Source organism: Carassius auratus, chromosome 5 (genome assembly GCF_003368295.1).
Source record: "Carassius auratus strain Wakin chromosome 5, ASM336829v1, whole genome shotgun sequence".
NCBI classification, from domain to species: Eukaryota; Metazoa; Chordata; class Actinopteri; order Cypriniformes; family Cyprinidae; genus Carassius; species Carassius auratus.
This window is the reverse complement of record NC_039247.1, coordinates 6787617-6813352: the sequence shown is the minus strand read 5'-3', so window position 1 is coordinate 6813352 and position 25736 is coordinate 6787617. Positions and strand designations below refer to the sequence as shown.

The 25736-nt window shown below is 35.8% G+C and overlaps 2 protein-coding genes across 6 annotated transcripts; both read right to left on the bottom strand.

Annotated features, from left to right (window-relative positions):
* Positions 1-837: 837 nt before the first annotated feature.
* Positions 838-3833, bottom strand: LOC113072764 (uncharacterized). Its single transcript, XM_026245736.1, has 3 exons — positions 2786-3833; positions 2567-2649; positions 838-1817 (listed from the first exon to the last, which is right to left on the bottom strand). Exons 2-3 carry the CDS (start codon positions 2627-2629, stop codon positions 1410-1412), a joined length of 471 nt encoding a protein of 156 aa, XP_026101521.1. The 5' UTR covers positions 2630-2649; positions 2786-3833; the 3' UTR covers positions 838-1409.
* Positions 3834-4963: 1130 nt separating this feature from the next.
* LOC113072713 (low-density lipoprotein receptor-like) lies at positions 4964-24540 on the bottom strand. 5 transcript variants are annotated; one of them, XM_026245688.1, is made up of 21 exons: positions 24397-24540; positions 22604-22777; positions 21899-22117; positions 20521-20760; positions 20174-20386; positions 18909-19138; positions 18676-18805; positions 16018-16205; positions 14959-15142; positions 14336-14548; positions 13259-13442; positions 12914-13115; positions 10146-10310; positions 9803-10003; positions 8575-9118; positions 7938-8057; positions 7724-7831; positions 7413-7646; positions 6289-6607; positions 6117-6222; positions 4964-5057 (listed from the first exon to the last, which is right to left on the bottom strand). In XM_026245688.1, exons 1-21 carry the CDS (start codon positions 24452-24454, stop codon positions 5031-5033), a joined length of 4059 nt encoding a protein of 1352 aa, XP_026101473.1. In that variant the 5' UTR covers positions 24455-24540; the 3' UTR covers positions 4964-5030. The 5 variants fall into 5 exon arrangements, with proteins under 5 accessions (XP_026101473.1, XP_026101468.1, XP_026101479.1 ...); XM_026245683.1 differs by lacking the exon at positions 24397-24540 and adding an exon at positions 23263-23404; XM_026245694.1 differs by lacking the exon at positions 24397-24540 and adding an exon at positions 23263-23404 and having other exon boundaries at positions 21905-22117.
* Between the last annotated feature and the right edge of the window lie 1196 nt (positions 24541-25736).

The following is a 25736-nucleotide window of genomic DNA, read 5'->3' as shown; positions in this document are numbered from 1 at the left end:
TCAAATACAATGGTTGCAACACTTAATTGCCAACACAAATCAATCCAAAACCCCTGAGCATTTGCACCCCCCTGATATGAAACACCTAAGATCTGCCGTTACTACTGTCCCACAGCTGTGGGTGTGGGTTATTTGTGGCCTCCACATATGTTTAGTCTTGACTTTAGCTGGCAGCAGTGAATGGTGAGCTCGCCTTCATTGAAAGGGTTGTGAAATACAAGCTTTTAGTCACAGGAGAGATGACCCGTAATTGGTTCAGAGGCTGTATCTCGGACACTTTTTGATGATTTGAAATGAAAATTGGTATGCTTTTTCAGAACCATGGTCTGAGGGCCCATACCAAATTTGGGAACAGCACCACCTACAGGCCATAAGATATGTGAAATTGATATTTTTGATTATAACTTTTGAACATGTTGTCAGAATATCGTGATCTTGGTGTCTATGGATTGTTTGTACAATGTTGAATCTGTGGATACAAGGATCAGACAAACCATCAGGCCAACTTTTTGAAATTGCTGCAAGCAGCTATATTGTCACTATATTAACAAGATGTTGTGAGCTGCTTGAGAAACTGTTTTCAAATTTTCACAGCAAAATGCATGCTGTGTGAATGTTTTCCAGGTAAGTGTTTAAGGGGACATTCACAGAACACATTTTTTAGAATGCAGCGTTTTTGCTTTTCACTGCACTACTTTTCACTGTTTCTATGTACAACCCCAATGAGGATGTAAAAAAAAAAAAAAAAAAATCATAACTTGAAATAAAATTAAAGATGAACTGGAAAGAAAAGAAAAAAAAACAGGAAGTTTATTTCAACTACACATCTCTCTTTTTATTAGAACTAATAGTATAATTAAGAGTTGTATACGTCAGAACACAAAACAAAAACTTGACAAATAAATTCAAAATATTAAAAACTATAATTGTATATTAATGATACCAAAACAACAGTTTGTACTGAACCCAGTGCATTCCTTTAACATGGGTCTGTATGAGATGACAATTCCCATATAAAAGGCATTCTGTGTTTTTTATGTATTAATATGAAATGAGTTGACGATACTTTTTTTTGCACGTTTTTATTACTTTTTGAATATGCATAGTTCCTGGAAAAACTTAGTCTAACATGCATCATGCCTATTTGTGGTTTGCTTTATATAACTTTCACACTTCTTAAGAAATACTGTTTCAGCTAATAATTAAAAATTGTAAATGAATAGACACCATATTAGCTGAAAACGATATTGTGTAATTCTGAAGATAATTCGGCTCAACTGTAAAATGCTACTGAAGAACAGTGAAGATGATACAAGGTTGATCATCCTCTTATCAAGGTAACCCTTCCACCTATAGCACCATGTTTTGGGGAATAGACAAGTCTAGTAAATACTCAGCACACTGGCTGATTAAATGTTGTCTCCTCTGACAGGTTTTTCCTCAGGACTGGTGAGCGCGACCGTGTACAATTGCAGTTCTGAGACGTTTATACCCGGGGTTTCAGTAACTGGTCGTCCAGTAACTGTTCCTCCAGTAACTGGCACAAATGGTTCAAGAGGAACAATGCTTATATTCATGACGGGCTCCACAACCTCTTGTTCTGTGAGGGAAGGGTGCGATGTGGTCTGCTCAAGGGGTGGATGTGGGGTAGTTTCGATGACTTGGTGCAGATTGTTCCCCGGACCGTCTGGTCCCATGGTGCTCAGCTCAATGGGTTTTAATGTCGTCCTCAGTACTGTGACCTCCTCTGAAGAGCTCAACTCATTTGATTCAGAGGATTCAAAACTGGATTCTGCTGACTTGTCATTATGATTAACCTGTCAGAGGATTATAGATAGATAATAAATAGGTTTCAAATTAGGGCTGCACAATCAATCGCAATTACAATTATGGAAGTCACAATTACGTAATTGTTCAAAGCGGCAATTAATCGTTTAAAGTCCACTTATGTTCTGTGTGCTTAAGATGGGTTTTTCATATTTCAAATTTACAAAACGTCTTCATGGAACATGATCTTTAGTCAATATCCAGTCAATAGTCAATTATCAAAAAAAAAAAAAAAAAGATAATTTTGACCCATACTATGTTTTTTTGGCTATTGCTACGAATATACCCCAGCAACTTAAGACTGGTTTTGTGCTCCTGGGTCACATTTTTAGTACTATAGAAAAGCACTAAATGTTTTTCAGTTTGAGTGTTTTCAACTTATTTTCATAAAAAATACATCATGCAGTTGAATCATACAATGGCATAAACCTCATTCAGTGGAATGTGTGATAATCGTAATTAATAATCGCAATTACAATTTCAAGGGAATAATCGATAATTATGATTTTTGTCAAAGTTCCTGAAAATATTTCAAATGCAAATCAAAATGAATTTTTAAAGCACGTATGATCCATAGTGTAGCCGATATATATATATATATATATATATATATATATATATATATAATGTATTATTTCTAACCTAAATTACCTAGTTCACTTAAGTAACCATGCTTAATATGAGAATGCATAGATAAACATAGTCTGAATGTAAATATAAAAACATATAATCTTCTTACCGGTGTAGAAATCGTGAATGACACTAAAAATATTCCAAACAGTGCTAGTCCCAAACCATCCATCTTTTATTAAACGTCTCTCCCTGTTAGAGAATGAAAATTATTCATCTTAATAATGAAAACAATCAATAATGGGCAACAAGATTACTAGATAACATTACACATTAAAAAAAATAATATGTGCTCTGGATATGAAAGTATAAATTGGTAAAATATTACCTTGTTTGTTCAAACTCCTGTGAAAAATGCAAGAATATTCCAAGTTTGTCAGTCTTGTGCTGAGAGTGGAACAGAACTGCATATTTATATACGACTTAATTATATCTTGCGTTTGGTGTCAAATCGTGAATCTCTGTAATTTCACATTTGGTTTGCAGTTTTAGACGGAAGTCAGACCTAGACTGGAGAGATCAGTCTTGTTAATTCCAGTAAACATGTTTGTTTCAGGAAATGTAACCACGAGGTGGTTGGCTGGGCTCGATTGAAAACACACTCGGGGGCTCATCCTATTGTTTGTTTTTAATCTGGTCATTGTGAACTCTTATGGGAAAGATTAATTTACTTAAACCCACAAATGCTTTTATAACAAAACACATTAATCATGTCAGTGGTGAAAACATGATCAGACCAGCCACGGTATGACAGAGACAGCCTACAGCAGAGATTTCAGTCAGAGGACAGAAACAGCAGGGAACTGGTCAAATCTTTAGATTTAAACCAACACAAAGCTACATTTGGAAATAATGTAGGGTTAATAATGGGGTTGGTGAACTATCCCTTTAAACAATGTTTAAAAAAAAACAATTTATAGTACGGTGGACAAATTATGTGGACTTTATGGTGCCATTTGTTGAACTTATGGTTTCATTGCATAAAATAAAAATACATGAGGGTAATTTGTTATGGTTTAACATTTCATCATGTTTTGTTCATTTTCCAACAATTTATAAGTAAATGATTATTTAAGAAACAAATGCTTTGCAGCTTGCTTAATTCAGTGAACCAAATGTACTGATGATGTCCTGTTCACACCAACAATAACTTTTCATCTCACAATTCTGAGGGGGAGGAAGACTTGCAACATGCAAACTCAATTCTGATTTTTTTTTCTTGCAATTGAGTTTATATCTTACAATTCTAATTTTTAAGAATTGCAAGTTTAGCAGTGGAGTTAATCTCCCACAACTGAGTTTATATGCTTCTTTGTTATTAAGAAAAAAGAGAGAATTGTGATATGAACTGAGAATTGAAAAAGTAGCACACTACCTCTTATTTTAATTCCATAGCAGACGTCTTTGTCTTTCTCTTTGGATATGAATAAAAAGAAAAACTATGATTTGAATTGATTAGGCTACAGTTTACTGAAATGTTGCAAGTCAGTGACAAAAATATAATTAATCAAATACAATGTAAATATCTCTATTAACTATTAATAATGAATCATTAAATCTTAATTATTAAGGTCATGCTTTAGCTTTCAGACCAGTTCTCACTATTATTAACTACAATTATGCCTCAAACTCCTGATTTATTGCTTATTAATAGTGAAGGTAGTTAAATTTAGGTATGTGTTTGAATTAAGGGCTCTTAGATAGTTATGAAAAATAAGACATTAATTTGTGATTTGTTAATACTAATAAACAGCCAATATGTTGGTACGCATGCTAAGCAACTAGTGAGTAGCAAGAATTGATCCCTAAACTAGACTGCAATGTTAGTTCAGTTACATTTTTACTGAATTCAATTCAACTTTAAACCAATTTAATATTTATCTAGAAAAATAATGTTTACATTTTAAAAGAAATTCCATTTGATCTATTGTGAAACACCTTATATAAAGGTGAACCCACTAGAAAGGCAAGGGTGATGCTTAATAGGCCGGCAAAAAATGAGATTCTTCATATTTTAGAAAGCCGTTTTTAATGGGCAAATAAGGAAAACAAAATAAAAACATACAAAAAGACAAATTATGAATTGTTTCCTTCAGAAGTTACAGACCCTCTCTAGACTTGTACCTCCCTTTTGTATTCTTTAAATTGCATGAAATATGCATTTAACCTCTTTGTTGTATAAATGAGGTCAAATTGTACGGTGGGGCCAATGTTTTCTATGTAGCACCGCTTATTAACTTTCTTCTCAAATGTTTGTGGTCAAGAGCATCATTTTTACAACACGTTTCTTAAATTTGGACTTTAATCTTTCATCTTGACAGGTTTACAACGTGGTACTTTGGTAAAATCAATTTCTGCAGTAGTTATGTGGTAAACCAAGATATACTCATTTAAGTTGGTAAGAGTCATATTTTGCCTGTAGACATTGAAGAACAACAAAATGACAGTTACGAAACAGTTTGTTTACGCATGGTATAGAAGGAAATTGCACAAAATAGACCATGGATTTTTGTTTTCAAAATGCAACGACTTTATTTCAAAGAAACCAAGATGCTGCAGCCGACATGTTGAAGCTAGTCCACAGATGTTACCACGTTTTCCTAAAGACAGAAAAATTCTCAGTTATTTCAAAACCTTATAAAGCCTTTTCCCAGCAAATGGGACACCAAACTTTTTTCTGGAACAAATTTTAGTACACCCCAAAATGAAAATTGGTAGAAAATGTACTCCCTCAACCAGAAACGGGAACACATCCCATAACACCAGATGTACTTATGGCATCTACGCTAATATTAGTCAGTTTTATTCTTATTCTGAGGTCACCGTAGCCACCAGATCCAGTCCGTATCCAGATCAGATGGTGAATCAGCACCTAGAGACGACCTCTACAGCCCTGAATTTCAGCGGAGACCATGTAAAGCTGCTTTGACAGTGTATTGTATAAAGTGCTATATTAATAAAGGTGACTTGACTCAACTCTCAGGCAGGTGTAGAGGAGTGTTCACCAGGGGATCCTGTGCAGTGAATGGGTGCCGTCAGAATGAGTCTCTAAACAGCTGATAAAAACATAATAATCCACAAGAAATCCACACCTCTGCAGTCCATCAGTTAACATCTTGTGAAGTGAAAAGCTTCATGCATGTTTGTAAGAAACAAATCCATCAAGGCATTTCAGTTTTAAATAGTCTTAAGTCCATAATCCATCCTAACACTTCCTCCAGTGAAAAAGTCCACCCCTGTTGTCCTCTCACATCAAAATCCACAAAAAATTTGCTTGATCTGTGCATATTTCTCTCCTGATTCTGTGCACTTTATTATTGACCTTTTTTTACTCCAATTATAGCTTGAAGCAACGGTTTGAAATTAAATGTCTTGTTGGATTTGTTTCAAGTAACTTTTCACTTCACAAAACATTAATTGATGGACTGGATTTTTGTGATGTTTTTAATCAGCGTTTTGGACTCATTCTGACGGCACCCATTCACTGCAGAGGATCAATTGGTGAGCTAGTGAGGTAATGCTTAATTTCGCAAACTCTTTTCTGATAAAAAAAAAAACATGTCTACATCTTGGATGGCTTGAGGGCAAGTAAACTTTGCAAATTTTCATCTTGGGGTAAATTATTCCCTTAACATAATTACCATTCTCTTAATGCATACCTCAGAGAATTCGGTGTCTTTTCCATTTTTTACTGAAGACGTCTCTCGTCTTTTCTCTAGTTCCTTCATGTCGGTCTCCTGCACATCCACAGCCCGTGCTGCATGCCTAAACACAAACACTGTTTAATCCTAAAAACAAATATGATTTCAACGTCAGCAGATTACAGCATACCTCCGATCTGTGGCTTTTTTCTTCTGAATGAAGCCGACGATTACCCCCAGGACAACCACAGCGGCACACAGTCCAATAACTCCGTGCATAACCGGCCCCTGTGAGAGCCCACTCGAAAGATCCTGGCAGTGCTCTCCACTGTAACCCGCATCACAGACGCACACCGGCACGCCATTCTGGGTCGAGCATTTACCGTTGCCATTACACCGTGAAAGACCACATGCCTCAGACTCCACGTTCTCTGGTATGACATTATCGCTCAAACCTGGACGAAACGCTTTAGGATTGATCCGGATGTTTTTATGTGTATCCTGAAGACCTGAGAATTCAAGACAAGACAGAATAACACGCCTGAATGCATCTTATTAATATTGAGTGAATTTAATGAAATCATGTCTGGGTCTTTCACTCAAAATTAAAAGGGTAGTTATGTAGATATACAATTATAAAATAAAAATCTGTGTTTTTGATTCTATACACACATAGTATGTGTGTGTGTATATATATATATATATATATACACATATATACATACATATATATACATACATATACACACATTTTTATATATATATATATATACACATATATACATACATATATATACATACATATACACACATTTTTATATATATATATATATATACACATATATACATACATATATATACATACATATACACACATTTTTATATATATATATATATATATATATATATATATATATATATATATATATATATATATATATATATATATATATATATATATGGGAGTTTTCATTGGAGTAATTAACATTATCAAATTCGTATTAATTTTATTTACTCTAATTTATTTATGATGCATTACAGCAAAAATATTTAAACATCAAAAAATTATCTAAATTGTCCAAAAAAATAAAGCCTATTTTAGGAATAATTTTATGAATCATTCAAATTTTCCCATTTTTCTTATTTGATTTTGGGGTAAAATTGACCAGTATACATTCTTCACTGTGAAAAAAAAGCACCCCAATGGCAGCTACCCATAACAGAACAATTCATGTTATTGGTAAAGCAAACTTTTTCCTCCCAAAAACATTTGTAAAATTTAAACCAGACTGTTAGGATTTGATGTTTCCTCACAGTTCTCATCAGAATGATCTGGACAGTCGGCGACGCCGTTGCAGAACTGCTCCAGAGGTAGACAAATGTTTTCACTCAGGCAAGGTTTGGTTCCTTGAGGGCAGCGGGAGTCTGGACTGCAGTCTCTGCCGTTGACCAGACGGTGATTATGAGCACAACGGCACGTCATTCCTCCAGGGAACGCGAGACAGAGGTGACTGCAGCCTCCATTACCATTAGAGCAGAGATTAGTGCCTAAAATATAAAATTGAGTCATTACTGCTTCATAATTTACATAAACGTAATAGGTTATTATGTGATTATATCCCCACCTTTTTGTCTTGATTTTGCGAATGCTTTCAGACTAACGATGTCAGAGTCCACTTCAAACCACAGCTTCCCTGTGTGTTTATCATCACTAAACCAACACTTAGTGGAGTCTGAACAACAATGGACCGATTAGCAGAAGAAAAAACAAACATCTTAACCTAGTATGACCTGGTTTTTCCCCAACAGGAGAAACTCAATGTCCTCACACAAATGTACCTTCTTTAGTCATCCAAACGAGCACTTGGTTAACCACAGCAAACGCCATCAGTCCGGCTTCTGTCTTCATTTCCTTGTATCCAGAACCATCTACACCAACTGAACCAATTACTCCAAGACCTAGAGAAACCATCAGATTACTATTACTATTTTTGCATATTGTGTGTAATTATATTACACACACACACTTATTTGGGTAAGTTTTAAAATGTCATTTATTCCAGCATATTATCAGCATAAGACTGATTTCCGAAGAATTACTGAAGACAGAAGTTATGATGCAGAGAATTCAGCTTTGCGTCAGAGGAATAAATGACATTTTAAAATCAAAACAAAATAGTTCTCAAACTGTTATTTCACAATATTACCAGTACTCTTTTTACTGTAAATATCATCAGATAAATTACAATGGGTTAAAATTATATAAACACGTTTTGTTGCTTTGCAGCCGGAAATGAAGATGGATTGTTGCTCTGAGTAAATACAGCTGGATAAAACACAACCTGTGTCTGTCTTCATTTCCGGCTGCAAAGCAACAAAATGTGATCATTTTAAAGAGGGGGTTATTCTTTTCTATACTCACACACGTATGTGTATAAAAATGATACGTGTGTGTCTAATATACACACAAACATACCAGTGTCAGCCCAGTACAGTTTTTTGCCTTCGTCCATCAAGTTCAGTGATGTTGGCCGGACTGAATTACTCCACACCACTGTCCTGTTCTGTCCATTCATATAGGCACACTCCAGCTGGGTCATTCGGCCTTCCTGGACTGTGTTTGAGAAGCAGAGGTGTCCACTGGGTGGGTCCAGAGCGATGGATTCAATGGCTCCGACACCGTCCTGTATCAACACACTGGTGTGTGTGCCATCCGGTGAGGTGACCTGCAGGCCGGGCAGCTTCTCACTGCTCCAGTAAACGTTCAGGGTGATCCAGTCCACTGAGAACGCACGCAGTGATTCCTTATGTAGCTGGAGTAGTTTCCCACGAGGCACCAGCGCTGTGTCCTTCATCTTAAAGAGCCCCACGACTGGCTGACTGCCATCAGACACGTACAGGGTGAGGTCACGCAGCACTAAATCTAACATGCTTGACTTGTTCATGTTGGGAAGGTCAAAACGGCGATGTTCAGGCCAGTTCTTTAGGTCCACTTTGCGGTGTCTGTTCTGTAAATAAATCTGATAGGGACAAATTGTGTTACAGTCTAATCAACTTTAACTCCACGGACGACTTTGCATATTTTAAAGATGGTGTATCAAGGGCTTAATTGTAAATTTTTCTGGACAGTAGTTATTTTGTTACTGTATGTTATTGTATTTATACACTATAATGTCTGTGTGATTCATCTGGAATTCAGACAGCTATAATGCAACTCAAATTCGTAACATTATTATTTGCTGGAAGACCGTGGCATTTAATGCAACATTACTGACTGATTTATCACATTCTTACTGATACTTTCACTAATCATTTGTACAATTTATATCACACCAAATCTGTACTTAACAGCTAGATAACACTAACCAATCTGTAATAACGTGGAATAGATCAAAGACTCAAATGTTTAAAGTTGCAATGAAACCGAAGTGGTGCCTGTATTGCGACATTCAAGATAATCAAAGAAAATCAAATAGGCTTATTTTAGTTTTTTTTGTTTTTGTAGTGAAGTGAACAAATACATGGATGCACGTGTCATCGTTATTTTTTTTAGAAAAAAAAATATTCTGACGAAGCATGCAAGGCTTTAAAAATAAACCACTGTATGATAAGTTACATGAACTGCACTACTATGAATTTGCCAATTAATGAACATATGGTCAAAACTAGATGTTAAAAAAGACATAAGGTATTAAGAGCAACACCTGTGTGATTGCAGATGGAGAAAGAAACAACAGGAAGGACGAGTCTTTGGGTTTGGAGCAGGTCAGTCGATCTTCATCCAGCAGGAGCTGAGACGGACACATGCACACAGCCTTCAGCTCCGGAGATAAAACACACAGGTGAGAGCAGTGCTGGGAAGCACACGGGTTAGAGACGCCCACCTGGAAAAGTGAATGAATGACCTGCACACACACACAAGAACCAGTTGCCTGATTTACATCTTACGCATGCATGTTTCAAAGCAAGCAAATACAGCCTTGCACTTTCCAAATGTCTTTGGGGTTTAATTCGATTTTTATGACCACAGTGCATAGGGATACTTGCCTTCAAACCAAACGGCTGTCCAGGACGTTTGAGCAGGACTTGGTGCTGTTTACCGGTGCTTTTGTGAGCTCTCTGAATGGTTCCTCTTTTAGTATCAGACCAGTAGACCTTATCATTGAATAAAGACACTGAGAATGGACTGGGAGTCTCCATCATCTGCAGGAGCTGCGAAAATGGAGATGGGAAATGATTGAACAATGCTTTTAGAAGATGCTGGAATATGTTTTAGACTCAGTGGATCTTTTATTCATTAAAGATCCATATCTAACTAGTGATGTACAGTTTTAATTTTCCTATTACTGTACTTGCAGTAAGTAAATTTAAGCATCTGTACTTTAGAGTATTTTTATTTTGGCAAACCTGGTCCAGTCAAAATGAGCCAAAGAATTGGTATATGGTCAAAGCTTGAATGTTGCATGTGACTTACGGCATGAAAAGTTTGTTATTAAAGTGGTCATATAATGCCACATGCACTTTTACAAGTCGTTTAAACTGAAATGTGTGTTGGCAGTGTGTGTACACAACCACCCTATAATGATAAAAAAAACCACCAAGTGATGTTTTTTGTAAGCTTAAATGTTTTCCCCATTCTCAAATCGAGCCATCTGACGTCACACGGTCAGAGGCCCCTCCCATGATTGTTTGATTGACAGCAGCGCTTCAGCAAAGACTGGACTTGTCTTACCTCAGACCCACCCTGAGTGAGCGGTCATCAGTCTGAGATGCAGACAAGCATGACTTGACAAGTGTTTCGTTGTTGGATGTAATAATGGCAGTAGTCATTTACTCCCAACATCTGAGCGACTGAAGACGCAGAGGATTCATTTACGTTTGGATCTGAAGGGAATGCGACTTTGATCTACTTAAAGGTACAATTTGTAAGATATTTGCAGTAAAATATCCCAAAACCACTAGGCTAGTGTTATATATTTTGACCAGCTGATTAATAACAATATCACTAATGTTTTCAACTACTTGTAAATCTTGAGAAAATTCTGATCGCGTCTTTGCATTGACTTTGCATGTAATCAACTCGGGCATATCGTTGAACTCGAGTTAAATCCATGATTTATCTTCCCGTCTGATTGATGGCCATCAGCGGTGGGTAGAAGACAAATCCCATCATTCCACACTCCTCCTTAGCATCAAACCACGCGATTGTTATGGTTTTGATAGTGCGCCCTCTAGTGGCAGGTCCTACAACCTGTACCTTTAAATGCGTTTGTTCACGCAAATCATTCATGATCCAGCCTCACCCACAGAAGCAGTGAGTAATTTATTTTAATGAACCATTGCAAATCGACTTTCCTGATAATGTGCTAATTAGACAAGTTTCACTATGAATGTGACTAACGTAAACCGTCTCTCAGTGAACAGATGGAAGAGAGGGGCGGAGTCAGCAGAGCTCATTATCATTAAAGGAGAATTCCACAAACCAGCGTGTTTTGAAAAGAGTTGGTTGTGGGGGAAAAAAGTTTGCGCACTTGAATTAGCAGTAATTTAAAGTGATATTTTGGTACGTTGAAGTTTTAAGATTTTAATAGTGTATAAGTTTTATTAAAGGGGGCGTAAAATGCCATTTCATGCATACTGAGTTTTTTACACTGTTAAAGAGTTGGATTCCCATGCTAAACATGGACAAAGTTTCAAAAATTAAGTTGTACGTTTGAAGGAGTATTTTTGTTCCCAAAATACTCCTTCCGGTTTGTCACAAGTTTCGGAAAGTTTTTTTTCGAGTATGGCTCTGTGTGACGTTAGATGGAGCGGAATTTCCTTATATGGGTCTTAAGGCACTTCTGCCGGAAGAGCCCGCGCTCCCGTATAGCAGAGCACTGAGAGCACAACAGACTTCACTGATCAGAGCGATTCACTGATCAGAGCGTCGCGAAAAGTCACAAAAGGAGTGTGTTTTTGGTTGCCAGGGCAAGACAACCCTGCACAGATTACCAAAAAAAAAAAACAGCATTAAGGGACCAGTGGATGGAGTTTATTTTTACAGAGCATCAACGGAGTTGTGCAAGTGTTTTTGTTTGTTCCCTGCATTTCGAAGATGCTTGTTCACAAGGCCCAGTTTGACACCGGATTTGTGTATCGTTTATTTCTTAATGATGCAATCCCAAGGAAAAAGGGTCACGATCGTGTGTTGGAACCGCATGCGGTGAGTAAAACTGCTTCAAATATCTCTGCCTCCTTGTTAGTGCGTCCCCTCCCATGCCAGAGACCCGGGTTCGAGCCCCGCTCGGAGCGAGTCGTTGCTGCTGCTGCTTTCGTTCAGTTTCAGCCTCTGGATCTGATTCTGGATCATAAATAAACGGCTGAATCTGACTGTGCCATGGTTTGTTTTGGATGATGGGTTTTCCCTCACGGTAATGTCACAGCTTCCACATGCTCTCAACGCAAAAGCCTATTCGCGCTCGTGATTCTTTAGCTCCGCCCACACGTCACACCTCCAGTCGGTCGTGTTTTTCCGGGAAAAAACGGTACAGACTATCTTTGTCTTATGAATATAATAAAACTAAAGACTTTTTGGATTTATGAAGGATGCAGTACTACTCTATATGTACTCAAGATTAACAGGATATTGAGTGAAAACTAGCATTTCACCCCCCCTTTAATAACTAACCATGGTTCATCGATCAGTACTTGAATGTTGATCCAGAAACATCTTTCAAGGTAAGCAATTGTAAACATTCAGGTAGTATCAGAGCATGTTTGAAGCCAATGTTTGGCCTTATTGGACATTTTCTGAAATGGTGGACATCCATTACCTTAATATTTCCTCCATCTATATCGGCTGATCCGATGCACTTTAGTTTCTCATCTGTCCAGTAGATTCTGTGATGCAGAGAGTCCACCGTCAAACTGACTGGCCATCGGAGAGAGTGACTGACCAGCACACGTCTGTCTGAACCATCCATGCCTGCTCTTTCTATTTGAGCATCATCCCCGGTTTCAGACCAGAACAAAATTCTGAAAAAGGGACATATCAGGGTAAACAAATACATTTACATAATAAGTAACATTCTAAAACAGTGGTTCTTGTACTTTGTGGTGCCCACTAGTGGCTCGGTGTAAAAAATAAAAAAACCTTGAGAAAATAATGATTATTTAACCCTTTCTGTGGCAGCAGAGCGATGGAGCGAAGCTGCCCTAGATCTTCACCCAGGATCATCACAATATCTGTGGTTCTGGTGGAATCACGGTCCAGTCCCAATGCATTGATCTGGCTTTTGACACTATCAGCCCAATAGAGGTTCCTCGCCACCCAGTCCACTGCCAGACTGTCTGCATGGATACCTGAGAGAGAGAGAGAGAGACAGAGAGAGAGAGACAGAGAGAGAGAGAGAGAGACAGAGAGAGAGAGAGAGACAGAGAGAGAGAGAGAGAGACAGAGAGAGAGAGAGACTTACAGGTCATTCACAATTCTGTCACATCAAAAACTTTATTACATAGACAAATAACCAGCCTTATTTAAAGCTGTTTGTTCTTCTGCAACATGACTAGTCCAGTCATGGTCAGGCAATATGTAAGGTCAAGTAAAGCTTATGTAGCGCTTCATACAATACAGATGGTTTTATCATGAATAGGATATACTGGAGTAATAAATAGGAAAATAACAGTGTTAATGTTGTCAAATTCATCAATTATGAAACAAGTTTGATTTCATTTTTGGATTTAGCTTATATACAGTATATATATATATACAGTATATATATATATATATATATACATACATATATATATATATATATACACATATATATATATATATATATATACATATATATACATATATATACAGTATATATACATATATATATACATATATATATATACATATATATATATATACATATATATATATATATATATATATATGTGTATGTGTATGTGTATGTGTATATATATATATATATATATATATATATATATATATATATATATATATATATATATATATATATATATATATATATATATATATATATATATATATATATATATATATATATATATAGGTACATTTTCTATGTGCTTTTGTTATTTTTAACATCCGCCAAGGAAACCGATCTAATTTCCATTTAAGATTTTTTTTTATTACATTTAAATGTATTGTCTCATATCTATATTGTATCTGTCATTATTTCAGTAACAAAAATTATGTATTTGTATTTAACAACAACACTGACCTTTAATGAAGGTTCCTTTGCTCTTCTGATCCAGTGACAACCATTTGATGTTGTCTGTGTTGAGGTTGATCCAGTACACTCTCTGCTTCTGCCAGTCATAGTCAAGTGAAAGCACAAACTGCTTCTCTGACGAGAGCAGGACGTCCAGACTGGAGCTCCTCAGACCCAGCAGGAAGACCTCAGACTGCACAGATGCCAGCAGGTATGGCTCACCTGAGACAGGAGCACAACCTTCCATTTCAGTCTTAGCTTGTGTAAATAAAAGGATGGATGTACCTTGAAGTGCATGAGTGTATTAGAAATTGCATTATATTGTGAAACTGCATTATAAAGTGCATTTAAGCCATACTCATTATCTGAACACTCATGTGAAATATTCTAGCCCACAATGCATTGCACTTGCCGTGTAACAAATTACATCTGTTTTTAACATAACTGAAATGCTAAATACCTTAATTTTTTATATAACATAAAATGTAGCATACTACCATTTGTTGTATAATGCATACAGTCTGACCATTTTTATTAAATACAGAGTATATTTCTCTGTATGCATGCCATTCCGAACATGCCATTTGTTTTACAACCAGAAAAATATTTGCTCTTGCTTGTAATTTGTATACCTGTGATTTTGCAGCTGCGGCCATCAGGTTCCAGAACATAACCGTGACCACAAGAGCACGCAAATGAGCCTTGAGTGTTGTTACAGTAGTGTGAACAGAAGTCTGGACGGTCCACACACTCATTCACATCAACACACACCACACCATCATCTACAGGCTTGTAGCCGATCCTGCACCAACAGCGCTATTGGACCAAGATAAAAGTGGTGTCAGGAAGCACAAAATGGTAAGCAGCTGCTTATTAATAACACCAAAGTGAGAGTCTGATCTGAAACTGGTGTACTATACAAAAACAAAACTCATTTACATAATGTCTTGAATGCAACCGAGCAGTTTGGGGCTACTGCCACCAACTGGTCAACATTGATAAAATGCTTTTTAGTCATGCAGAGTATTAATGGATTTTTTCAAAAATCTTATCCAATGAAATTATCAAATTTGGGTTAAATGATCAGTCTAAAAATGTTTTTTCCAAAACTGATTTTCTGGATATTTTTTGTAACAGATTAACATTGACTTTTTGTTAGAAACTTGTTAACATACTACTATTCAAACATTTGGGGTCAGTAAGAAATTTACTTTTTTTTTTTAAGCAAGGATGCATTATGCATGAATGTAAAAATAGCAGCAAAGGCATTTTTAATAAATTTCAAAAATTTCTATTCAAAGAATAAAAAAAATAAAAAAAAAACTTTCCACAAAATTAAGCAACATTGAAAATGATAAATGTTTCTTGAGCAGTAAATCAGTATATTAGAGTGATTTCTGAAGATCATGTGACATTGAAGACTGGAGTAATGCTAAAAATTCAGCTTTGATCACAGAAAACAAATTACATTTTAAAATGTATTCAAATTGTAATATTTGACAATATTACTGTTTTTTTTACCCAAATAAATGCAGCCTTGTTGAGCAGAAGAGATAGAAAAAAATACAAAAATAAAAACTAACCAACCCCAAACTTTTTAATTTTAATGTTAATATTATTATTCAAACTTTATATTTTTAATATTCAAAGCAGACATTTTCTAACATTGAAACAGAAAGAGGAGCTCATACCGTGCCTGTAGGTGTGCTGTGGCAGTCCTGTGCACACTTCGACTGTCCTGAGCATTTGTCTGTCTGGCATGTGCCGCCCTCATCAGAACCGTCCAGACAGTTAGTGACTCCGTTACAGAGCTGAGATGGGTCCACACACTCCGAACTGTCACACTGGAACAGATGAGGAGGACAGGACACACTGGGACCTGCCAAAACACAGACCAGAGACTCATTTACTGCAGATCAGATCAGATACAGACATAGAGCTAGGTAATCTTAGTGAAACCATGATTACTGTTAAATAATCCTATTTAAATAGTTCACACTTTTTCTCTCTCCCAGTTTCAAGTAAAATATGGAAATTCTCCAATGGTGTTACTCATTTAATATCCTGTTTGACAAATGCATCATATTACAGAAGTAAAAAGCGTCTGTGTGTTGATTAACTTTCAAGCTTAAAAAATATTTTTGGGATTCTGATTAGCTATACTTTTCAAAAATCCACATGAAGAATAATTGTTTCCAATCAGAATATTATAATGATTTCTGAAGGATCGTGTGAAACTGAAGACTGGAGAAATTTTGCTGAAATTTCAGCTTTGTATCAAAGGAATACATGACATTTATATATATTTATATAAGTGCTGTCAAAATTAGCGCGTTAACGCATTCGATTAATTTGAAATATTTAACGCGTTAAAAAAAAATAATGCAATTAACGCGGTTGCAGTTTTTTTTATTTCCAGTTGTGGCCATGTGTGTTCAACGTGCAAAGAAATATGGATAAGACCAAGGAAGGACTTTTAGACGGAAAGTTTCAGTATAAAACTCTGCCGGATTACTCTTCAGTCTGCCACAAGAAACATTACTCTTCATTTAGTCTGCCACAAGAAACAGTAACATTAAAATCATGAACTCAAATGTCATTGTTTAAAAAACAAAAAAAAACAATGACTGTAACAGTGCGTAAATCAGACCTTTCTGTAACGCTAACGTTAATAAGCTTAAACGAAAATAACGAAATAATTGTGTAGCGGAGTATTTTTTGTACACAGTGCCGCGAACTGTCAATCACTCCTGTACGCTTGCATCACTGTCCTCCTCAGCTGCAGCAACTTGCGCTCTCTCTCTTCATCAAGCTTTAAAACAAAAAGGGGACAAAAAGATCATATTGTCTTTGTGCATAGGCTATAGATTAATTAGATAAATGAATATCTAAATTTGTGCCTTGCCGTCTACGGTATTTTTTTAGAACTTAGAAAAAAGATGCTGCAGCCAATGAGCAGCCAGCGGGGGCTGCAGGACGACTCAACCTCCGCAGACAGTTTTTAATGTTTATCAGACAATAAATACTCAAGATTTTGCTTTAGTATAACTCACAACGAGTTTCACACACCTTCTCCGGCCACGTTGAGTTGTTGACACTTAACAGTGGGAAAAGCGACACATGCGCTATTCACTTGTATAACTTAAGGGTGAATGGGTAATGTAGTTTCTGCTCTGGGTGGGATGAATTAGGAAGCTTGCATTGTGAAGGGAGCTCTGAAAAGCGGCAGCGCAGGTAAAAGATTAAAACCTCTATTAAAACAGATGTCCAAATGAGCGTACCGATACGCTACAAGCACGTTCTGGGCGCACGGAGAGGTGGCGGTACGCTCAAGAGCTATATTTGGAAGTGGCGGTACCAGTGCGTACTGGCCCACTTAAAGCACTGGCAATGACTATATTTTGGAATTTTTTTGCAGTCCACTTAGAATTCAACATGGAAATAATTTGTGTTTTTTTATTGGCATTGATTGTTTTGAAATTCAAATGGTACTTACATACCTGTGTTTTTATTTCTGTAATAAATATGGCTTTCAAGCCAACAGTTAATTTGGAGGATATTGATGGTTTATTGCAGGTATGTTGTTTACATGAGAAAATCTGTGTTACAAGATAAACAAAAATTCCAATAAACAATCATATTTTGAATTTAAATAGTTTCTTTGTCTTGAGTTTACATTAATTATTTACATTTTACATTTACATATCCAAAAAGTTTCAGTCTTTTAATTGCGATTAATTTAAAAAAATTGTGCGATTAATTATTTACTTTTTTTTAATCGATTGACAGCACTATATACACAGTTCTTTTATGTTAAAATATTTAATATAACTGTTTTTCTAAATACATGCAGCCTTTCAAAAATATTTTGAAAACCATACCAATCTCAAATTTTTTTAATGGTAGATTTCCTTAATTTTAGTCTATACAGATGTTCAGCCAATTATTCTCAAACAAAATCCATTTCTAAATGGGGATTCTTTAAAAGTGTTTCTAATCAGAACCCCAAACACGTCATTTTAAAACTTGAAAGTTATAATAAACAAAACTTTTTTTTGTTTTTACTTTTAAATTAAGTTTCTTTTAAAACTTCTTTAATGCGATGCATTTATGATACATGTGATGAGTTTTTGAGAATATAAAATTAGTGAAACCTATTTTTTTCCTTTGAGAACTCTCTTTATGTAAAAAGTCTGTATGATACGTGGTTGGAGAATTGAAATAAATGGGATCAGTTCGTATTTCAATGTTGACTTTAAAAATAATTTCTAATGTTTAATGAAGATGAACTTTCATGGGGGTCTTCTCTGGGTTCAGCCTGTTCCAGTTTGACAAAACTGTTAACTCACATCCAGATTCGTCACTTCCATCCCTGCAGTCTTCAGAGCCGTCACAGCGCCAGTGTTGTGGAACACACTGCGTGTTAGAGACACATGGCCACTGGAACTCACCACACTGCACTGGAGACTCCTTACAGTTCTGTCTCACATAGAAAAGGTGAGATTAGAACAACTAAATTAATCATGTTATAATGCACAATGTAGTGCGTTTGGTCATTTAATGCACGGATTCCCCAGCACACCTTCTCATCTGTGCCATCCTTGCAGTCTATCTCTCCATCACATATCCACTCGTCCAGCAGACACTCCTGGCTCTTCGGACAGCGGCGTCGTGTGCTGCATGGTGGAGGTTCAGCGCAGTCCTCCTCGTCTGAATGATCTCTGCAGTCCGGCGGTCCATCACAGCGCATACTGACCGATACGCACTGACCGCTGCTGCACTGCCACTCAGAACTGCTGCAGCTCTCCTCTCCTACAGGACAGGACACGTCATTTCATTATGAAGAAAACCAGTCTGGTTTTTACATCCATAACCTTGCTGTTGCACTCTATTGTAAAGCTGATCTCAGATGTGCATAACATTATGCATAATGGACCAGTGTGAATTTAATATTACTTCTATGCTAAAATAGTGTTTATTAACATTTCAAATTAGATTTTAATATATATTTCCAGTTTTAATTTTAATCATTTTTGTGCTTTTGCAATTTTTATTCGCTTTTATTTTAGTTTTATTCATTTTAATATTTCAGTCCAATTAGGTGGAGGTAACATTTCTAATTTTTTGTAAAAATATTTATAATTAATTTAATTTCATTTCTGCTTTAATTCAGTTTATTAGAATAGTTTCAGTAAAGATAATAACACTGGACAAAAACCAACCCCAAAAATATAAATGTTTAAATATACATTTGAATTCAAATGGAAATATAATATTTTAGTTACCTTATTATGTGGTTTTGCTTTTATAATATTTTTCCTTTCAGTTTCATTAACCCTTTAACTGCCTGCTCAACCAAATGGTTGATTTGTCACTTTATGGTAAACGTAGAAAAGCTAAGCTAATGTTTTCAGATAATCCTTTCTGCTGTCAGAATGTACTATTTGCTGAGAAATATAACTTTCTGATCATTCATTATAGTTCATATTTTCTGATTTCCATAGCATGTGTATGAATTCCGGTACTTTTGCCATAAAGTGACATATCAACCATTTGGTAGAGGCCGATATTTTAAAAATTATGGGACGTGTTGAAAAAAAAAAATACATTTGAGTGTGGTAACTAATGACATAAGGAGATAAGAAATGCAAACAAAAATTTTTTCAAATGCTTTTTTCTTGGTGGGGCAGTTAAAGGGTTAATCATTTTATTACATTTAGTTGCCATTGACAAAAAAAAAAAAAAAAAAATTAACAACAAAAATATATTAATATTATATTATTCAATTTAATTTGATTAATTTAAACCTTTCATTAGTTCGTTTAGTTAGTATAGGTTTTCACCTACCACAGCTGGCCTCATCGCTGCCGTCCACACAGTCCGTGTCTCCATCACAGACAAAGGACTCTGGGATGCAGCGGTTTTTATCGCAGCGATGGCCGCAGCCCTCCTCTGACTTGAAGCAGTCGACTTCATCCGAGCGATCCTGACACTGAGCCACACCGTCACACACCTGCCGGCGCTCGATGCACTTCTTACCATGAGCACACTGAAACTGACCTGACAACAGATGGACAGACTATTGCAATATGAACACAAGAGCAGGAATTGAGGAAGAGTTTCTGACCACGTTAAAGTACATATAAGTGCATGTTGTGAGCAGCTGCTATTACGTTACCACGAGGTTTCCTCACCTGATTCACACTCCACAGAGCACTCGTCTTCATCAGACCCGTCCTTACAGTCGTGCTCGCCGTCACACACGTGATTATAGAGTACACAGTCTGTCCCGTCTCTGCATAACTTCGAGCCGATTGAACAGCGTAGAGGTCCTTTGGTTACAGGAGCTTTTCCTGAGACTTCATCCTCTATTGTCTTTCCCTTCTCTTCATCCTCTTTGCTGTCATCATCATCATCGTCATCATGGTTAATATCTGAGAAGACAAAAGCAATCTTCAAGATTAAAGGCATGTTTTTGGAAACAATCACTTTTAAATATAATAATTTTTTTGTACTGTAGTTGTAATAACCTAAATGTTTGGGTCTCACAGTATTGATAAAAAAAATAAAAAAAATACTATGGAAGTCAATGGGTCAGACTAGTTGGTTACGAACAATCTTCAAAAAATATTTGATTTTACTCCACAGAAGAAATGCAAACAGGTTTGGAACTGACATGAGGGTGAGTAAATAATTAATTTTCATTTAATTGCTGTATGTATATTTATATTTTTTGCCTGCTCTAAAGCATAAAAATGGCATGTTTGCAGATATTTAGGAAATGTGCCAAGTTCACATACAACTTCGAAATGTGTTCGATGTCAATTTTTTTTGTCTTTGTGATTCTGTTCATAGTAAATTTAGACCAGTTGGTGGAAAACACAGCGTATTACAGATAGGAAGCCAGCAAACAAACTGGGTCAGAGATCGCAGATTCTTCCAGTACTAAAAAGCCTCCGCATCCATCTATAAACCTCTATGACCAGAGGCATTAAAACATGTATAAATCAACTCCTCAACCTAAAGTGTAAGATTCGTCACCCTCCAGTGTTAATTGTGCTCGTTCAAGTTTTGTCTTCAATATGGAACCTGCGTGAGTGCGGAGTCCATGGAGGAGGGAGCAAGAGAAACAACTCTTATATTTTGAATTTAGTATGCAATACAAATTTCAACCGCTAGCTGTCAAAATTACATAAGCACCTTTTAAATATGCAATGTAATGAGATCAGGTGATAAATGTAACATGCACTCTCAGAAAAAAAAGGTATACCTCTGAAGCCCATTTACTCCTAAAGGTACATTAAGAACCTTTTGAGAGTACTGTACAAACAGCTTTTGTACCCCCCACCCCCCCAGTCATTTCAATAGCAAAAAATGGCCCAGTGTACCTGAATTCACCTGACTACTATTGAAAATGTTTACTTTTTAAATGTTATATATGGTTTCATTTTATGTGAAATATATGCAGTAATAAGTGTGTATATTTACAATGTGAACCAGATCCAACCAGATGATTTTACACTCTGTTCTAGTTAGAATCCATTAATCCTACTTTTTAAACTTAATTCAAACCTGTACCACAGCTGGCCTCATCGCTGCCGTCCACACAGTCCGTGTCTCCATCACAAACAAAGGACTCTGGGATGCAGCGGTTTTTATCGCAGCGATGGCCGCAGCCCTCCTCTGACTTGAAGCAGTCGACTTCATCCGAGCGATCCTGACACTGAGCCACACCGTCACACACCTGCCGGCGCTCGATGCACTTCTTCCCATGAGCACACTGAAACTGACCTGACAACAGATGGAAATACAATGCTTTAATATTAGGCAAATATATAAGGGATGGGTGAACTTATTCCAACTATACCCACTGTGTACATTCATCAATGATCCAATTTGTTTTTAACTAATTATTTTATTTAACCATATTCATATTTATTAAATTGATTCAAAAAAATTCTCAATTGACAGATTTATCTAGATTCTAATCCATTTGAATCAATGCATTTTGGAAAATCAGATTAGGCAATCTAGATGCAAATATAAAATAAATTGTGCCTTTTTCTGAGTGCAGAAATCTTGCATGCTTAATTTATGTATTTACAAATATGCACCACATTAAATTTATTAGTTTGTTAAAACTGAATAGTCTTTTGTTAAAAATGTGTAAAAAGATGGAAATTGTACATGCAATTCAAATAAATAGGTCTTCTAGGCCTATACAGTAAATGTGCATTGTGAGGACCAAGATGTTTACTAAAATCTATAAAAACATACCTATGCTGCAGACAGCTGCACATTCGTCTTCATCAGAGCCATCAGGACAGTCATTCTCACCGTCACACACATGACTGTACAGCACACACTCGGATCCGTCCTTGCAGGGTTTGAAGCCCAGTCTGCAGTGCAGGGGAACATGATCAGAAGCCCCTGCAGCCTGCACACATTCAGCTAGAGCAAAAAAAGCCAAAGCAAGTCAATCTCATGCAAACCACCTCAACAGATTCCAATTACAGCAATAATTTAAACCAACAAAAATTAAAGCCATTCAGGACCACCAAGTATTATTCCAGTATAAGCACATTCTAATTGTATTTTTTTTTTTTTTGCAAATTGTTTTTAGGGTACATGAGATATGGATCTGATTAACACAGGCAGCTTCAAATTGTATATTTTAATTGATGCAAATTCGGCCTCTAAGAACTTACTATTATATAGTTCTTAAGTAAACTAATGACGTAACATGTAAAAAATAATTTGGTAAAAAAACTGCATTTTAATGACCACACATTAGCCTATATGAAGTGCTGACAAGCAGAACGTTTGTCGCTTCGCACGAAGGCCTGTTTGTTGTTGCAAGTTTCTCGGTTTCTGCACGAGATAAATTAGCGGAGGAAAATATTACATCGAAGTTTAACTTGAGATTTGTATCTGACCTCTCAGAAGAAGAACAAAGATCCCTGAAGCGACATTCAGCAGCACAAACAAACACATGACTGCAAGGAAAAGCGGTTAAACCGCTTCAGCTCGAGATGTGACGCTTTAATCGCGCGTGAGGACAGCTGAGAACGATCGTCTTGATTGATCAGATGACACACAGCACACAGACCCACAAGTCATGTCAGATTTAATACGTTTAATAGACTTTAAATACTGTGTAATTATGTAATTTTTTTTAATTAGATAATGCAAAAAAATAAATTACTACTACTAATATAATGAATACACGTAAAAACCCAAGCAATTACTATGGTAATTTACTTATAATTTATTAAATTCCATAATTTCATTAACATTAGTACTTTAGTAGGATTAATAAAATACATTCATTATTACAATAGCCTTTCAAATAACTCATAATTTTAAAATACGATTATATAATTATGTATAATTATATCGTATACTTAATACTTATTTAAAAAAGTTAATTGGTAATACTTACAATAAGGTTCATTGGTTAACATGAACTAAGAATGAACAATACTTCCACAGCATTCATATTTAATGTTAATTTCAACATTTACTAATGCATTATTAAAAATTCAATGTTGTGCTCGTTAACTTTAGTTAATGCACTGTGAATTAACATGAACGAAGGATGTATTTTCATTGACTATCATTTAACAAAGATTAATAAATACTTTAATAAATACATTTATTTTTCATTGTTCGTTCATGTTAGTTAATACATTTACTCAAATTAACTTATGGAACCTTGTTGTAAAGTGTTACCAGTTAATTAAGTTAAAGCAACCACCATGACATGGATCTGATTAACACGGGCAGCTTCAAATTGTATATTTTAATTGATGCAAATTCAGGCAACGCCTCAAAGAACTTACTATTATATAGTTCTTAAGTAAACTAATGACGTAACATGTAAAAAATAATTTGGTAAAAAAACTGCATTTTAATGACCACACATTAGCCTATATGAAGTGCTGACAAGCAGAACGTTTGTCGCTTCGCACGAAGGCCTGTTTGTTGTTGCAAGTTTCTCGGTTTCTGCACGAGATAAATTAGCGGAGGAAAATATTACATCGAAGTTTAACTTGAGATTTGTATCTGACCTCTCAGAAGAAGAAAAAAGATCCCTGAAGCGACATTCAGCAGCACAAAGAAACACATGACTGGAAGGAAAAGCGGTTAAACCGCTTCAGCTCGAGTTGTGACGCTTTAATCGCGCGTGAGGACGGCTGAGAACGATCGTCTTGATTGATCAGATGACACACAGCACACAGACCCACAAGTCATGTCAGATTTAATACGTTTAATAGACTTTAAATACTGTGTAATTATATTCATTTCTATAATAATAATATATTTTTTTAATTAGATAATGCAAAAAAATAAATAAAAATAAATTACTACTACTAATATAACGAATACACGTAAAAACCCAAGCAATTACTATGGTAATTTACTTATAATTTATTAAATTCCATAATTTCATTAACATTAGTACTTTAGTAGGATTAATAAAATACATTCATTATTACAATAGCCTTTCAAATAACCCATAATTTTAAAATACGATTATATAATTATGTATAATTCTATCGTATAGTTTATTAATACTTATTTATAAAAGTTAATTGGTAATACTTACAAGAAGGTTCATTGGTTAACATGAACTAAGAATGAACAATACTTCCACAGCATTCATATTTAATGTTAATTTCAACATTTACTAATGCATTATTAAAAATTCAATGTTGTGCTCGTTAACTTTAGTTAATGCACTGTGAATTAACATGAAGGATGTATTTTCATTGACTATCATTTAACAAAGATTTATAAATACTTTAATAAATAAATTTATTTTTCATTGTTCGTTCATGTTAGTTAATACATTTACTAAAATTAACTTATGGAACCTTGTTGTAAAGTGTTACCAGTTAATTAAGTAAAAGCAACCACTGTCATCACTTTAGCAGCACTGGGATTTGGTAGTTGACTTCCCCAGACACTAGAGGGCGATAAAGTCTTTTAAAATCTGGATCAAATAATATCAAAGATTAAAACATTCATAATGTACACTTCCTCCACAGTAGAGGGCTGCATTGGGATTGAGTCCCGCCGGGTCCCGCGGGACCCAACCCAAATCTCGCGGGAGCAGGCGGTTAGAATTTTACTGCGGGCGGGAATGGGCGGCTAAAAAAAACACCGCGGGATAGGGAGGTTGCCTAGCGACATGATGGAGAAGATGTCAATAGATGATGTAGAAAAGAACCTAATGTTGTTTTTTGAGCACAGCCCCTAGTTGCCATTTGTTAATTAGGTCAAGAGGCGTGATGATGCCAGTGCTATTGAGCAGGCTGCCTAAGTTTGAATGTTTTTATTCTTATTTGTATTTTTCAAACATAATACCTGCGACATTTGGCTAATAATTGTAAAGCTGTTTTTCATG

Coding starts and splice junctions, on each gene's coding strand:
- LOC113072764 (XM_026245736.1), bottom strand. CDS start 2,629: ATGGATGGTTTGGGACTAGCACTGTTTGGAATATTTTTAGTGTCATTC. Junction 1,818..2,566: donor CATTCACGATTTCTACACCG/GTAAGAAGATTA, acceptor ATCCTCTGACAG/GTTAATCATAATGACAAGTC.
- LOC113072713 (XM_026245688.1), bottom strand. CDS start 24,454: ATGTGTTTCTTTGTGCTGCTGAATGTCGCTTCAGGGATCTTTTTTCTT. Junction 14,549..14,958: donor CCGCAGCTGCAAAATCACAG/GTATACAAATTA, acceptor CTCCTGTCTCAG/GTGAGCCATACCTGCTGGCA. Junction 8,058..8,574: donor ACTGTACTGGGCTGACACTG/GTATGTTTGTGT, acceptor TGGTTTCTCTAG/GTCTTGGAGTAATTGGTTCA.